Source organism: Haliaeetus leucocephalus, unplaced genomic scaffold, assembly GCF_000737465.1.
Source record: "Haliaeetus leucocephalus isolate CR32 unplaced genomic scaffold, Haliaeetus_leucocephalus-4.0 Scaffold339, whole genome shotgun sequence".
Taxonomy (NCBI): domain Eukaryota; kingdom Metazoa; phylum Chordata; class Aves; order Accipitriformes; family Accipitridae; genus Haliaeetus; species Haliaeetus leucocephalus.
The window spans coordinates 1,137,770-1,154,626 of NW_010972775.1; the positions used below are offsets into that span (position 1 = coordinate 1,137,770).

The following is a 16,857-nucleotide window of genomic DNA, read 5'->3' on the forward strand; positions in this document are numbered from 1 at the left end:
TCTGCCAGCTTCAAGGGGGAATAAATTTGCAAAGGGGTGAATGAAAAAAGGCCGATTACAGCCAGGTCTGTAATGTGAAATGCTGTTTCCAGATGGCACCCGAGTCACTTCAGATACCTCACTGACAAATACCGACACTTCCAGCGCTGTAGTTGTGTCCGTCTGTATGTGCTTTCCCCTTCACCTGCCCCCCACCATGGCTTATTTGCCCTTGGATATCACATGCAAGAGTATCTGCACCGCAGCCGTTTCCCCTGTGCTGTTCCTGCCCCTGCTCCCAAAAGCTGGGACGGAGCAGGGCTGGGTGCGGATCACCAGTGCTGCCTGCTCTGAGTCTGTAATTGCAGGTGGTGGTGACTTGGGCTTCCCCTTGGCTTGCAAAAATTCCCCATCCATGTATTAAAATGCTTGTGAAAGCCATGTGTGCTCTGCTGGAGTGTGGTGGGCCGGGCAAGTGGAAGCACGGAGCCTAGCTGCTGTTGGGTTTTTACTCCCATGTTCCCAAAACAACCTACAAAGGATGGGGGCAGGCTCCAACCCAAAGGAAACCTGGTCTGTGGTGTCTTCGATCTTGATGGCTGTTGGCAAACCTTAAGATAATGATTGTTAAAATCCAGTTCCGTGGGAGCAATCTGCTGATGTTTCTCTCCGGCTTGCAATTACCTGCCCGTGGTGACACTGTCCCCGCTAACAGGCTCTGCAGCCTCCTCTGTGGAAAATGTAAAGGAGGAAAAAAAAAAACCCAACCCACCCCATCCCTCCCTCCTCCTGAGGGTCTGTGGCTGTTCAGCGGGGCCCGGCCTGTGTGAGACCCTCCCCAGGCCCCTCGGCTGGGGCATCCCACCTCATTCACGGCCTTCTTCCCTCTCACACCGCGGGGGAAGCGACCAAACCCTTCCTAATAAACTTATATTTTATTCTTTCATTAGTTACGTTGGTGTTTTTCATGACAAACGCCGCGGCGGTACCAGGGCGTCCCGGGTCCTCTCACCGCCACCTTCCCGTCGGGCGCAGCGCCGCGCTCCTCTATGGTTGTCCCGGAAGTGCTTCCGGGGGCGGTGTGTCGGTCGGTAACCGTGGTAACGGGGCGCTTCTTCCCGCTGCTGGAGCGATGGCGGAGCCGCAGGCCGCACCGGTGAGGGGCCGACGGCCTCCCCCCTGCCCGGACGGGCCCCCGGGAGAGCTGGGCTGGGCTGGGGGCTTGGGGGGGGGCGGAGGGGAGGAAGGGGAGGCCGGGGCGGGGGGCGGCGGGAGATGCTGTTAAGAGGGAGTTTTTAATCTTTGCACACTTGGTATCAAAGACAGAATGGAAATTCAGCCTTATTCTGTTTTTTATTGGGGTAATCTAGTGAAACCTAAACCTTTCTCAGCGTCCGTCAGGGCTCACTTTTCCCCGTGTGCTCCTGTAAAATTGCCCTTGTTCCGCTGTGTCGTGCAGCCTGATTTCTTATCATCAGGTGCTCTTAAGGAAAATAAATGGTCTTGGAATAAGGCAAAAAAATTCCTCTCATGGGTAAATATCTGATTAAAAGGTGAGGAGCAGAAAGAAGGAATAAGTGCTCTTTTTTTTTGTGGTGGAAGATGGTCGTTAATGAAGCCCTGCAGGCTTCTGTACCAGGCCTGTGTTATTTGGTGTATCTAGAAATGATCTGGACAAAAGGATGGCTAGAAAGTTATTCAGGTGAGGAGGAAATAGGAGAAGCTACGGGAAAGTCTTAACAGTGCTGAGCAGTAGGATTTAGGATTAGAATGATGTATACAGATTTAAAAAAAATTGCAAATATATAAAAAAACTGAGGGGCTTTGTGCTGGTTATTGCTGCTTAGGAACAAGTGCTTGGAGTTGGGTAATTCTGTGAAAATATCAAGTCAGATTTTCACAATAGGAGTCAGAAAAGTGAATAAAATGTTAGAAATTATTAATTATTAAAATTATTAATAAAATGTTAGAAATTATTAAGAAACAAAGCTGGTAAAAGCCTTTCCTGTATATATCTGGGTTGTTTTCCGTGTCTCAGATACTGTACTCAGGATGTCTGATCCTCCCCACCTCCGATAAAAAAAACAGAGTAGAATGAGAAAATGTTCCCAAAACATTACAAGGAACAAGGGTAGACTGAACCTCCACTTTAAAAAATGGTTTATTAAGGAGAGGGGAGGTGACACAGGTCTATAAAATCCTGTGTTGTGTCTGGAGAAGAGGAGTGAGGAATGCCTCTTCCCCAAAAAACTGAAAGTCAAGAATAAAAATGCTTCCCTGTCTAATTATGTTTGTCTTCTGTGAAGGCTTGATTTTTGATGCCAAGTAAGAAAAAAGTATAAAATGAATTTTTTTTCCATGGACTGGGTACCTGCTTGTCCGTGAACTCTGGGCAATATTTGCAGGTTGAGGTGTGTGGCGTGCTGTGCAATGGGACGTTGCTGTGCTCATGTGCCTGCAGACTCTGATGGTTCTCCAGGAATGACTTTGTGCTAATTAACTTTATAAATGTTTTATAAGAAATGCTTTTAACGTTTTCCTGTGTGATCCCTAATTAGCGTCTTAAATGCTTGAGTTTGGGATTTTTTACAAGGTAATGATCACTTTCTAGAATCCTAATAAATAGCACCGAACCTGCGGAACAGGAATGTACTGTAAAATGAGTACGTTTATTTAATCCTCACAGTGAACAGAATCTCTACCTAGCTATGGCTAGGGAAGAGCAGTGCTTGGCAGGGCAGATTTTGTCTAGCAGCAGTGATGCTATTTTTATGCCGTCTTTGGGGATTTGCCAGTTGTCCTTTCTGATTATTTTCTGGAATAGATCTTCAAGAAACCTTGCCTGGTATATTTAATACTCCTCTTTTCTGTCTTTTCAGGTTTCTTCATTGCCAGTGGCTACAGAACCCCCAAAACCCCATCCTAAAAAAGGTTTGTTTGAAGATAGGATTGTGTTTCTTGGGCAGGTTGATTTTAAGATTTCTTTTATAGCGTGTGCGGCTGTCTAGGAAGAAATAAATGTCCACTGGGAAAAGATGAGACTATCTAGACTGTAAGCAGCTGAGTACTTTTTTCTAGGGTCTGTATGATCACTAGCTCAGTGCTGTTGCTGGCTGACTTGCTGTACCTACAGCCTGCATCATGTTTGCTTATAGTCTAAGAGACTGTTTATTTTATTGTGCACATACTTGTTGGGCTGCTAATGAGTTTGGTATTCATTTATCTCCTTAAATAATACGAGGGGTTTGTTCATTTTAGGTTATTCAGAATAACGTATTGCTGTAGAAATTATCTTGGGAAACTAACATTGTGTCTCATTGGTTTTCGTGTCGCATTTTCTAAGTTTTGAAGTAAAAGGGAGAGCAAGTGAGATAAAACCAGTCAGGTTGTAGCTGGTTTTAATTATTGTTTGCTTGGTTTGTTTTTTTTTTTCATACTGAAAGTGAGAGTTAATTAACTCAGTCTGAGTTGTTGTTTTGAAATCTTGGTTGAATCTGAACTGTAACAGGAACAATTTCAGTTACCAGTTCAAAATGTTTGACTAAAGCCTGGTGTTTTGTAAGGCATCCAGTAAAGCCTGCAGCACAATTTGATCTTGCAGCCTCTCCTTTCCCGTCTTCCCTCTCTCTTGCGATGTGACTTGTCCTGGTGCACGTGAAGAATGTTTCTTTCTCTGTGATGCTGAGCTGTGCTCACGTTCCTAGTACAGATCTGTTCACTGTAGAGACTTTTGCGCCTACCTAAGGTGAGATTAGGGGTTTTTTTTATGGATTTTCCTTTCTCAAGTGTCCAGAGGGCCCCATCAAGTCAGATTAAGAGTGAACTCTGCAGTGTTGCTAGAACCCCGATATACTTATTGTGCCAGTCAGAAGCAGTCCTCCTCTTCCTTTACCTTTTAATTCAGGGAAGCTCAGTTAGAAAGCTCTGTACTTTGGCCTTTGTCTACTCTGAATGTGTGATGTGCCTGTCAGAGTATGCTTTGGGAGGAAATCTTCCATGTTTCTAAATTCCTTGTGATGGAGACTGCCTTGGTGCTACATCCTAGTTTCTGCCTAAAGGTTCTTTGTCTCACATGTAGGTACTGTGCCATACCTGGCCCCGATAAGCTGGAAGAAACACTTTGCTTTTCTTCTGGAGAGGTCAGGCTAACATCACGTAGTCCCAATTCCTGGCAGCAGAATTCCAGCACTTGAGCAGAATATTGCTATCCTGGAGACGGTGCTTGATATAGACCTACAGCTGTTGGCTTGCACAAGTCCAAGACTCTTTCTGTACGTTGCCCCAGGCTGAAACGAATGCTACTGCTTCAGGCCTGTATGCAAGTAAAAATAACCCCCCAAACTTGCTTTTATCTTGACTGCCAACTCTTTCAGAGCAAGGATGGCTGTTTCTTTAAACCAATTAGCATGGCTTCCGTGGAGGCACTGATTGACTCCTTAGTGAGGTGGTTCATCTCCATCCTTTTCTATAAAGGTTATGACTCTGATCTCCTCCTCATCCTCAGTGACCCCCACCTTGTTCTGCCTCATTCTGTGAGTCCCATCTATGATATTTGCACTGTTTTTACAGGACAGTGTACGTTTGCAGTTCTCTGAATAAAACATCTGTAGAGAGATCAGGCTGATGGTGTTTGCCAAGAGATGGACTATCACTCCAGCACTCTTTCCTGGCAGGCTGAGGTCTATTAAATCAACTCTGCATAATTCATGAGCGAACGGGATAGCTGAAAAAGAAAGATGGAGCCATCAGCCTTACAAACAAGCCATGGAGGTGTGCTGGGTAGAAGCTGTCGTGCCTCTGTCAGCTTGCTTGTTAAACTCTCCGTCAAGTTCCTTCCTGCTTTTAAGTGTACGCATTTTAATATTGATCGTTTGGGAGAATGAACTGTAGCAGTTGCAACTTTCTTAATGGGGCTGCTTCTCCAGATCCCGCCTGCTCCTGCTGTTTGATAAAGGGCTGCTTGTTTGTGGCTGCTGAGGAGGAGTTTTCTCTCCTACTCAGCATTTTGCATTAACAACCCTGAAACCGAGCTCGGTGCTTCTTTAAAAAGGGCCACCAATGCTCCTTCAGGTTTTAAGGCTGCAAGTCCAAGGCAGGGCAAAGGCCATGCAAAAGAATTGGTGTCTCCATCACTAGCCAATGTTCCTTCCACCTGCTTCATTGCCGTTGGTGTTCATCCAACTGCACGCCAGAGGGGAGAAAGTAGTAAATGAAATCCAGTTATTCATGGCTCTGGATCTCCCTTTTGTACCGACACGACCCTTGACTCAAAATTAACTATGGTGAAGAAAAAAAATCATCTAGCCTGTGACTTTTGTAACTCTGTTTTCTGTTTCTTAAGGTAAATTGAGGCATCTCCAGTACCTGGTGCACCTTGGGCAGTTCTGAAATGAAATGCCTTAGAAGCTTTTGTGCTTTGCCATTTAACATTTGACTGTGTTGCCTTTAGTACAGTGGGCAAAAGCTGATTTGAGCTGCCTGATGGTTAATCTCTAGGAAATGAGGGCAGCAAAAAGATTTGCAATAGGGAGTGATGTAACAGTGTCCTTTGTGTGTGGGTGTGATGCTGGGGGCATGTAAGAGAGCAGGGGAGAGAACGAAGGTGATGTTGTATATGCTTTTGTGGAGTTTGGCAGGAAAGAATAGCATCTTTTTCCCATTACAGTTTTGGGGTTTTTTTTAAATAGGATTTTTGTAGAACATCTTAATGAAGTATCTTATCCAATTTTAGTTTGGCTGAGGAGAATTATGGTGAACTTTGAGGAGCCAGGCAAATCTACATCAGTTCTGTTTGAATGGAAGAGTGCTGCTAAACTTATTTTAAACTGACATTTTTAAATACTGAATGGTAACTTTCTGCTGCAGCAATTTGCCTTTTTATATTTGCATTGTATTTTCAAGAAGGATTCAAGAGAGATACTGAAACCACCATTAGTGCAAGCAGTTCTATGAAACAGAGAGACCATATGGTATAATATGGTCTCCTATGAACACTTTGGTGTGGATATAATTTGTGCCCAAATAGAGCACATATTGCAATAACCAAACAATGCTGTTGTACACAAATGTAGTAGAGTATGACCAAGTCATCGCTGAAGTCCTAACTTTAATCATCACAGTGCCTGGATTCAGACTGTAACAGCTCATCTCTGTACTGGGTAGGACTAAGGTATTAAACATGTGCTTCTGAGAACGTGATCTCGGATTTGCAAAAAATCATTTGAATGACAAAATACACATGAGTTTTGTTGCTTAACCAGAAGGAACACGAGAAGACCGTATCTTCAGTCTGACCTGCGATGCAGATGAGAATACGTTGGACATTGTTGAAGCATGCAACCCGAGAGTCATGTGGCTTCCCCTCGCTGTTGCATCGCTTTCCTGCTGTGGATGCTCCTTTGATCCTGTCTGTGAGACAAGAAAAAAATGGAAACCTAGAACCAGTGTGTAGCAACCTGATTTTATGGCTCTTAAACAAGAATAACTGAGTTAAGAGGCAGAATTTGCTCTTGAATTAGCTGCTGTCATGGCTGATCCGTCACGTGGCTTTTAGGTTGTGAAAGCCCAAAAGGTTAGGATTTAAGAGAGTCTGTCCTGCAGGCAGGTCAGGCCAAAGGGATGACAATGAGCATTCAACAAGTGTATAAAGAGTCTGGAGCAGATTGTGGTGGTGGTGGGGAAAGGCGTACACAGCAATCAGGTTAGAAATCTCTACATCTAGCAATCTAAATTAAAGGGACCGATGGAAGGCAAACCCTCGGAGTATCTTGTAGCTGCACTTGGTGACAACCATTACTCAGCAGCTGACACGTTAGTAGCTAAAATCATTCACTATTTTGTCCTTTACCCCCCGTGGGGAGAGCTGCTCTGAAAATCAATTCCCTTTGTTGTTACATCAAGATCCATAACTCTCCCTGTCTTGATATTTTGTCCCCAAGCAATTGATGGTAGAATAAAGGGAGCTCTGTTCCTTGAAGCGATGTAGAGTTAATATCAGCCTGCTGAGATGGGGTTTTAATCTCCCTGCTGCATTTTAAATTAATCAGATATTTTCCTAAATGCTTTACTGGTTTTGAATTAAGATAGGCTGCCTCCCATCTTTCCACTTTCCTTTTGCCACACAGGCAAATCAAGTCATTTTATAGTATCTGATAGTACTGTAGCACAGAAGCACTTCTACCAGCTTGTATTGTTGATTTTTATGGAACATAACTTGAATTTATTTCCCTTTATCGTGGAAAAAATATTTAGAAAGGTAGTTCTGGGCTCATGTTAGTCTAATAACAGTTCAAAGGTTAATGGAACAATTTTAAATGCATTTGGATTTCTACACAAATATTAGACCTCAGATTTTCTGAGATACAGTGATAGCTTTTTAACAACAGAGTAGAATCCTAAATATGTATATGCTGTAATAAATACACTGAAGCAAAATAAAGTAGATTTCACTTGAGTCACTGGGAAGAACTTGGGCTAGAAATCCTGTGAAGACTGTGAAGAAGGAGAATTCTGAGTTGTTAACTGACCACCTCTATGTTTACCCAAGGAAGGGTCGGGTAGATAATTTTCAAAGCAAAAATCTTCCCCTTGTGAATTGTAAAAGTATTAGCAAGGATTAAGTGGTCTCCCCATTCCTGGGCATTTGGATATTTTTTGGATGCTTTGTAGGTATGTTTTTTCCTAGGGTCCGAAGCAAGGAATTCTGTCTTGGATTAACTGTGACCCTTGGCAAAGCACTTTGACTTTTGTTTCTTTCCATTTATCAACCACAAGATTGGTCTAATATTCAATGACAGTTTTTGGATGCTGCAGACTTTCAGTTAACAAAACATTTGGAGACATTAAATGAAAAATACCATATAAATGGGTACATTCCAATGCACTACTTGGCCTGTTTGAGTGCTGCTAGAGATAGTACTGAAGGGTGCGGGTGAGATGTATGGAAGAAATTTTATAGGGAGAAATTTTAGCATACCCTAAATATGGTCAGGTCTGCCTCATGGGCATTTTAACACGCTCAATGCTTCACATCAGGGCACTTCTGTAAAGTAAACCAGGTGTCTGGATGTTTCAAGGTTTGTGAGTCTTCATCTTTTTTTTTTTTTTTTTAGGTGAGTTCCACTTCTGTCTTGTATAATTACAAGCATAACTAGAAGAATGTCTTGTAAGGCCATTGTGGGTCACTGAAAGGGAGGAAATAGAGTTCTCTCTGCTTTTATTACATTCTCCATTTCAGAGACAAAATAAGTTACTGACCCAAGACTAAAACACCTGATGAAGTCGGTTTATGAACGATGAACACACAAGTGCTTGGTGTCCATTTGCAAGTAATAGCAGAGTTTGATTAGATTTGGCTACTGCAGATAAATAATAGAAATAGGGAAGTGTGTAATGTGAATGTGTGTTTTAAAGCTGTGGTTGTGTCCTGTTCTTAAGCTCTGCGGTAATGAGGGTGTTGTTCTTTGTGGCTCAAAGTTACCACACTTGTACCACACAGAAACCTGGGTATTTTGCATCTTACCACGGTAGTGTCTTTTCTTTAATTGAATTTTGAAATATTCTCAAGCAGTGTGTGTTATTCTTGCCCAGCTAAATCCCATGTCAGTATTTCGCTCAAATACTGGTAGTGCCGTCCTTTTCATGTGGGTGCTCATCCTTGAAGCCGAGGGTGTAGTCAGTGGGTTCTGATAAAAAAATAATTGCACATGGTGATTTGATGGGCAGTAAAGCTCACTTTATCTGGTATTGACTTTGGTTAGGAAGTGCTCAGGGTGATAAGCAATCTCAAAATGTGACTGTTAGATAATAAATAACTTTCAGGTTATGCAGAAGTAGATAAGTGGCTTTTGATGATCTGTCCTGCAAAAATGGATCTCACTCACTCTCCGGCCGGCTCCCGCTCACACAGATGAACTAGGGATCCCTCCTGCTCCTGCAGGTATTTTAAGGGATCCTGTAAGTCTTTTAATGGCTGGAGCACTCTGAAGAGCAGGAACTTTTTAGCACCCTGAGGAGTCGATTCTGTGCACTTGCAGAGCTGATAATTTTTTAATTTCTGATACATTTTCTTAAATCAATATAAATCCATTCTTTGAGCCAGCTTCAAAGCTGCCTTTGAACTTGCACGAGTGAAGCTGCCTGAGAAATCCAGATAAAAACAACCCCCTTGAGTTAAATTAATTAATACTTTTAAGTGTGTCAAAAAGAAAAGATGTTGGTGGAAATGTCATGGTTGTAGGGGAGCAAATGCAGTTCCTGTATCTGTATGTACCAATTCGTTTCCATTTGGCCATGTGCAAGCCAAGATCTTTTAGTCCATCTGAACCTACAACCTTGTGGGAAGAAAATGGTTTCTAAATAACAGATTAGTTGGTAATTACATCATTGTTTTATATAAGAGAATTTGATATTTTCATCTCTCTGCGATAAGTGGATAGTAGTGCTGTGTGTATTTTGTTCAGGATCTGATACAGCTGTTAGTTTTGAATAGTGAGATTGAAAAAATGAATTATCATTTTGGGGTAATTAAATTGTATAATATACTTCACTTCATCCTCTCCTCCCCAAAATAACAGCCCAGTAATCCCTGCACCACAAAAAACTGGTAATATTCAAGTTTGAATGTGCTAGCACAGCTCTGCCCTCTTGTGTGTGTACATTAATGTCTGTGATTACAGGAACAGGGACTCCTTTGCAGACAGCGTAGCAGGTGTGTTTTTCTGTCAAGACTGGTATCACTGTAAAATCTTAGTGCTGACTTTTAAATCAGAAGATTCATAGTTTCAGTTCTAGCTTTACACCTTTTGGCAGTTGTCAACCCACTTCATTTCCTCTCTGTAAAGGAGAAAATCTGTATCTGCTTCTTAAGCCTGTTGCAAACTTAATTAGGCAATGAAAAGTGCCATAAAAGTGCCACCTCTTGTAGAAAGTGAGTATAATCTGAGTGTCTTTTGATAATTAAGAAATACATTACACTGGATTGGGATCAGGAGGAGGGTTAAGTACAATAGCTCAGCTTTAGAGGATCTAACTGTACATTTGCAACATACTACTTTAGGATAACATTTAAATTTTATTTTTTTTTCACGTTCCTTTGAAAGTCCTTGGTGCTAGGCAATTTTCTTTTGTATTTTAAATGTTTGTTGGTGTGCTGCTTACAGATAAAATGGCATCTCCTACTGTGAATTTTAAAATATTTTTATAAAACTAGTAAGTAACAAAATTAGGAAGGGTGGTATTCATCATTCTGAATTGAGATGTCTCTTACGTCAAACAAGTCTCAGCAGATCACCTGTGCTCCGTATTTAGTCAGTGGAAAGTCCATCTGATGCCATTCCTCTGACCTCTGCCAGCCACCTATCTTGGGATGCGTTGAATCACTCCCCAAGCTTGCATATTCCTCCCCTTTACCTTAAAGACAGCCCAAGGCAAGTAACTCAGATGTCTTAATTTTCAGACACTTAAGTTAAAGGACATGCATCCCACTCAAGAATGTCAGAACTAATGTTATCTGTGCAACCTGAATTTAAGCCTTTGAGTCTTTAGTGACATAATTACATATTGGCTTTAGCCCAGCTCTCCAACATCATCCATTGTTCAGGAATGATGGGACTCACTGAAAAAGGAACAGTTCACTGAGGGCTTTTAAAATAAAAGGTATCTCCATTATTCAGTGTACAGCCAGTCGTCGTGTTTGTCTGCAGCAATCAAATCCCATAGATAAATTCCCTGATTCTGCAAGGTTCTTCTGTGTTGTACTCAAACTGCGCATTGTATGTTCACGTCTCTTAGGAGACAGTACTTCCTGGTCAAGAAGACATTTTGGGTTCCCCAGTGCTTGAGGTCTTGCTTTTTCAGAGTTACCGAGCACGTATACTGCAACACTTCCATGGCCAGAGCATGGCTGCTGCCCATCCTGCTTGCTGGAGTGAATGCTGGCTGGGAGATACCAGCTCTGTCTTTCAAGCTGTACAGCCAAAAATGATGGATGAGCGGGCATGTAGTGGCTGCCTTCGGGAGGCCTGGTTAGGTGATTTTTCCAGCTTTGTAACAGAAATCAGAGTGAGGTTTCTTGTCTCAGGAGCAGCTTTACAGCATCTTAATGAAGGGACTGTTCATTCATTCCTTCCAGGGTCTGTCCCCTTTGCAGCGGAGGTTTTAAGCTGCATAACAGACACTGCAGAAGTCCTGTGATTTAGTCAGTGGTTTATTCACATTTCTCGACAATTTCATTCACTGTCTGACCTCAATTTACTTTTATATTCATCATCGTTAGAAGGAGACAGGGCACCTCGTGAAAATACTCATGTGTTCCTGTAATTGTAGGCGTGCTTGTGTAATTAAAAACTGTATTGTTAAGACATTCATGCAGTAGGGAAGAGTGAAGGCTGCACTGGCAAATATTCGTCCTGGGACAGGTATCTGACCTGGAAAACTTCATCCTGAGGCAACAAGTTTGGAAGAAGTTTGTGCATTCAGAAAATAGGGTCTTGTAGTAGGGAGTGCTTAACTGTTTGCAAGACCAACTTCTATATTTTTTTTAATATATGTATTCTTCTAATATGTTATGCTTCTAATATAATATTCTTCTTTGGCAGTGGATGAAATGAGGACAGGTTCTAGGTGTTACTCCCTATTGAGTGGGAAGTTTCAAAGACTGTCAGGGCTGGATTGTGGTCCTCTCCCTGTTACAATATTACTTTGCTTTTTAAGAGGAAAGCTTTTTCTTACAAATGCCTTGTAATGATTTTAGTCTCAATTTCCGTGTAAAATACCTCACACTGTAGACAGAAAAAGACTAAGCGTAAGAATTTAAGCCAAAGGAAGGATTAGACTGGAAATCCCAAACTACTGTGCTCCTGATACTGGAATTAATGAGAAGCTGGTTACACAGGTTATTTTGGGAATGCCTGCAGCCGGTGTTGTTTCGTTTGCGGGGGAAATATCTTCCATCCCTGCTTTGCTGTGGGAGGAAACAGCGAGTAGTCACCAGTTAATATCACAGACCTCCTGTGCTGTTTATAAGCCATTTTATTCAGAAGCACTATGCGATGGTGTACTCTACCTCCCTTCTTTAGGAACAGCATTGGCAAATAGACACCCGGAGGGAGCTCAGTCTCCTTCTTGCCTACAAGAGCACAAGGCATCAAGCAGGAAAATAATTGTTTAAATGGAGAAGATAACATTTGGGGTGCTATGCCAGGGGATGGATCCTTGAGTATCTCCAAGCGTAGTGTCTGCATCCTCAGGGAATTGAGAACTGTTGTGCGAATCAGCCTATTTTTTTCTACATTAGCTTGCACTTAAAAGAAAAAAAATAGCAAAAGCTCTTTCAGATCCTTGTTTTTCTTCTGTTCAGAGCGCATCTCTGCTCAGCAGTCAGCACTCATGGTCAAAATTGGCTTGTACAGGGGAAACGGACTTTCAGTTTTGATTTTTTTAAGCAAATAAAGAAGATTATACTTTTTCAAATTTCTTTTTAAAGTACTTGTTGCTAAATTTCATCCCAGTGTTATTTGTTTGAATCAAATTTTAGACTTGAATTAAGCAATATTAGGCTTGAATCAAATTTTTTGTGTAGTAATGATCAGGCTAATGGTACTTGTGCTAATGTCTGTAATTCCCCGCCTCTTTCATCAAATGGAGCCAGGATTGCAGAATGGTATCTCATCAGCCTCATACTGCTAACGGAGATGTCCCAGTAACCAGACTGGTTCTGCCACTGGGAACCTCGCTGTGGTGCTGGGAAGTCCAGGGGGGTCACAAGTGTGTATTTATTTTCTTCCCACTTCACCTTAAGGTTAAACTTGAGCAGCATGTACTAGAAGACATTTATATTGAATAATCAGTGTAGGCATTTGGCTTGTAAATAAAAACATTTTTGTTTGGAGTAACTCAGAACTTTAAGTGTCTTACAAAAACCACTGAAGTGTGAGCTAGCAACTCTTTAAGATTTATGCAGTGTAAACTAACAATAGAAAATGCCCTTTTTTTTTTCCTTCACCCTAGTGTATAAATCACCTTTAAGATACAATTTTCAGCTCTTCCATATAGTTTTGGCTAATTTTCCTGCAGGGGGAGGTGTAGAGTCAGAAATGTTGCTTTTTTGTTTAAACCTGCTGCTGTTTTTCAGCCTCCTTCCACTTTTCTCTGCGTATTGTGAAGCTATTAATACACGATAGTAAGATTGCAGCTATGAATTATGGCTTTCTTGCCAGCACCAGAGTTGTACATGATGAGTTTTATTAACCCCAGCTGACTGTAAATAACAAGAAACCATACAGGTTTATTGTTTGATTTAAAGGTGTTCCAGCAGCAATTTGCAAAAGGGAAAACAGGGGGAAGGGGATTAAACAGAGAGAGTGGCTAAAGCAGAAGGCTCTCTCCTTTTTTCTGTTGTTTATATCCATTTTACAGGTATTTGTGTACACAGACAGCTGTATTCTCACATACATATGCGTGTACTCACACACGATGAGTGAAATACAGCATGCGCAGCCTCCTGTGGTGGGTTTTGGAGTTATTTTTCATCGTTACTGAGTTTTGAATACATTATGTCTCCTTTTTCAAACTCCAAGGATGGATCTGGGCATAGGAAGACCAATGTTCCTGTACTAGTTTTCTTTCAAAGCTGTAATGTATTTATATTGCTATGGTCTCAATAAAAGCCTTCAAGTGTTTGAGTAAGGAAGAGGATTTCTTGTTAAATTTGTCTGTGCACCAGCCTAGCTAGGAATTTGTAGGATGCTCCTCTGATATCAAGGCAGTTTGTTATTTTTAAATCTAAAAACCTTGATATTAGAGCTTAAAAATGCTTTCTATCTGTTATTCATACCTTATTTTGGAAAATACAAATCCCTGGCAATGGTATTTTGTTTTATAGTAGCTATTTGAGTTTGTGCCTTATTATTTTAATATTATTTTTCTTTAGAAGATACTCATTACCTTTCTGTCACCAGTTTTATAAACGGTAGCGTAATTCCTTGCATTGGCAGCTTGTGAAGCTCAAGGCAAAAGGGAGATATGCACAGCTGGTTTCATCCTCACCTTTCCCTCCCTATCACTGTTTATTTAACACGGCTGTGAGAGCACCAAGCTTCCTTTTGGACTGTAACCACAGCTATGCCCAACAGTAAACCTTCCCCAAGCTCTGCAGGTGGGAATAATTGTAACCCTGCCAATAATGTCAGCAAGTGTCTCCGGGAGGCTGAGTTGGGAATTGAGGGATGGATGGAGTGGATGTTGGTCCTGAAAGACTCTCATGTGCTCCCTCTCAGATTTGGATGCTCTCCTGCAGCGGCAAGTGAATTGTCTTTATGCTGTTGTCAGTTTGCTGTTAAGCTGATGACCTGAATTACTGTAAAATGGGAAATGAATCTCAAATTGAGAAGATCAGTCTTGCTTCTGTGTGTTAGAGTGAGCCTTACACGATGGTGGGAGATGATAATCTCACTCCCTCGTGGCTTCACTGCAGCAAAGCCTCCTGCCTTGATTTCTTCAGAACAAGATGGCACTTTACCAAATTCTGCTTTGGTGCAGCTCTCTTAATAGCAAAATGTTACAATAGAGACTTGAGTCATTGCCTCTGTGTTTATTAATTTTGCAGATACCTGTGTGCTTGAATGCTGTTTTACAACGTGCAATTTTTAATTAGAATTTGGAAAGGGACAATTGCATCGGGATCCAAATTAGGCCTTTTGGATAATCTTATCCATGTACATGGTACCTACCACAATGGATCTAGACCATGGCTCGTGAGGCTACTGCAGAATAAAAAAAATTAAAAATACTTCCATTTAATTACTTTTCTGAAGATTTTCTGTCCTCTCCTTGTATGTTATGTGTGGTTTTGGTTATTATGGATTTTGGCGTGATAATAGGTTCTTCTTTGTGTCTTCTTGAGTCTTTTGCTTCTCTGCTTCTCCTCCAGGCTCTTCTTGCTGCTCTTGCTCACTTCGCTGCAGGCTGGGTTGCAAAGCTGGAGGGATGGGGAGTGAACTGGGGCTCAGACTCTTTCTGATAAGCCAGAGTGGAAGAAGGGCTGGGCTCTGATCTGTTTTTTTTTTTTTTAGTCGGATGAGACTAACGTGTTCTTGAGCTCCTTCTCCACCTCAGAGAGCCATAGCTGATCTGTGCTTTTCACAGGAAGGGTGCTAGGGTGCTCCAGGCAGCTGACAGTTTGCACGCTGGAGAAAATAAGGTGAAAAGCAGCCTGATGGCTACAGTTGTGCAGTTATGTTGAAATGCACTTTACTCTGGCTGTGCCCACAACGAAAGTGGTCTCTTTGCACCTGGCAATTTCTTTAAGAGGACGGCTGGTGCTTTAGCAATCATTTTCCCCATGAAATCTGATTGGAGCCTTCTGGGGCTTTTTTCACCTCCTCTCTCTTTACAGCAATTTCAAAACCCTTTTATTAAATCTAAACCCCCCTGTTTGATAGTTCATAGCTAAGCTATAATTACCCAATATGAAGATGCAAGCACAAAATAATTTCTTAGGAAGGTTTACACAAAAGGGAATAACTCTGATAATTTTTTTTTTCAGTCCTTTGAGAAAATCTATAAGAGGATGAATAAAGCAAAGAGTGATGATAGCGCAGCACAGATACAAACCTGATGATCTTACTCTGATTCTGTCGGGGTTTCCGCTCCAGTGGCTTCCTTAAAGGAGCATTGTCAGAAAGAAAAATCACATTGCTGCAAGTGGGCTGTGCAATCAATCACTGGCCACAGAGAAGGTGGGAGATCAGATGGATTCCCTTTTGAATTCAATCAAAACACATTTCAAAGAAACTGGCATGTCTCTTGGCTGAGGTATTTAATCATATATTTGGTGCCTGGCTCCCTGTCGCAGTTGCTTAATGAGACTAGACTTTTGTAATCCCAGAAAAGAGAGGCCAAAAGATAATTATGCAAGTTATAAACTCTTTTCACTGTAGATGCCAAGTTTTTTGATAATCGCATTTTCTTGGACTGGCCCTTGAGCAGGCTGATTTACAGAAAATAATGGCCTTCTTTTTTTTCACTGCTAGAATGATATAAACTACTATTTTCTAACCTGTAGTCCCTGCATCCTGGCAGTGCCTGGATTATTTGTGAGGGCTCTGCAAAAGGTGACAAAGAAGAGCGTGTCTTCACATGATCCACAGCCGTTACATGTGAGAAACTTCTGAAGGTCCATGTATTGAAGAAGGTGGAAAATTGCAATGTAGGCAGCCTGAGGAACTTGATGAATGTGCTCAGCTCCTCCTGGTGAGGCCAAATTCGGCGGCCTTTCCCTGCGCAGGAACCTTCTGAACAACCGGTTGCGGCAGTATGTGTTCCCAGATCTAATTAGTGTGAGATTGCAAACCATTATATGCCATATGGAGCCTCCACGATTCCTGATCATCCTTGTACTTGAGAAGACTGAGGCATGCTGTCGGGGCTTCTTTCTGTTCTTCCGCCCCTCGTAGCAGCCCCCGTGGCTGGATCCAGCCATACATTGCTGTTCAGGCCACTGCAGCAAGAGCTGAGCGAAACACATCATCTGGGGGGGGGGGGATTGGGTATTTTGTGGGTAATTATTGAACTTGGAAAAATACATGGATATTAGGACCAGCTACAATTGAATCATGTCCTTTCAGAAAGTTGCAGACTGTTTTATTCCCTTTCTCTGGAGCTGGAGTCCCAACTAGCTGGGGATTTGTATTTCCCTTTTCTTCAGAAAAATGCAGTGACCTTTTGCACTGCGACAGCCCTTATCAGCAGGCTGGGGGAGCAAACCTAAGGGAGATAAATGCACCAGAAGTAGGCGGCTCATTGCTTTCGTGGAAAAACAGAAATGCAGATTAAGTTGGTTGTGGCTCTGGAGAGGTGTATAAATAATTTGCATTACTT

At 41.9% G+C, this 16,857-nt stretch overlaps 1 protein-coding gene across 4 annotated transcripts in view; it reads left to right on the forward strand.

Annotated features, from left to right (window-relative positions):
* Positions 1-16,857, forward strand: part of BBS4 (Bardet-Biedl syndrome 4) — a 45,737-nt gene that overhangs the window by 825 nt on the left and 28,055 nt on the right. For 2 of the 4 annotated variants that reach the window (XR_774614.1, XM_010571583.1), the window contains exons 1-2: positions 1,072-1,135; positions 2,859-2,910. Coding sequence is in view for 1 of the 4 variants with exons in the window: in XM_010571583.1 (XP_010569885.1) it covers positions 1,112-1,135; positions 2,859-2,910 (76 nt within the window). In the remaining 3 variants the exon portion in view is untranslated. Of the gene's footprint in view, positions 1-1,071; positions 1,136-1,640; positions 1,682-2,858; positions 2,911-16,857 lie in introns of those variants that run through there. The other 2 variants (XM_010571585.1, XM_010571584.1) reach the window with 2 other exon arrangements.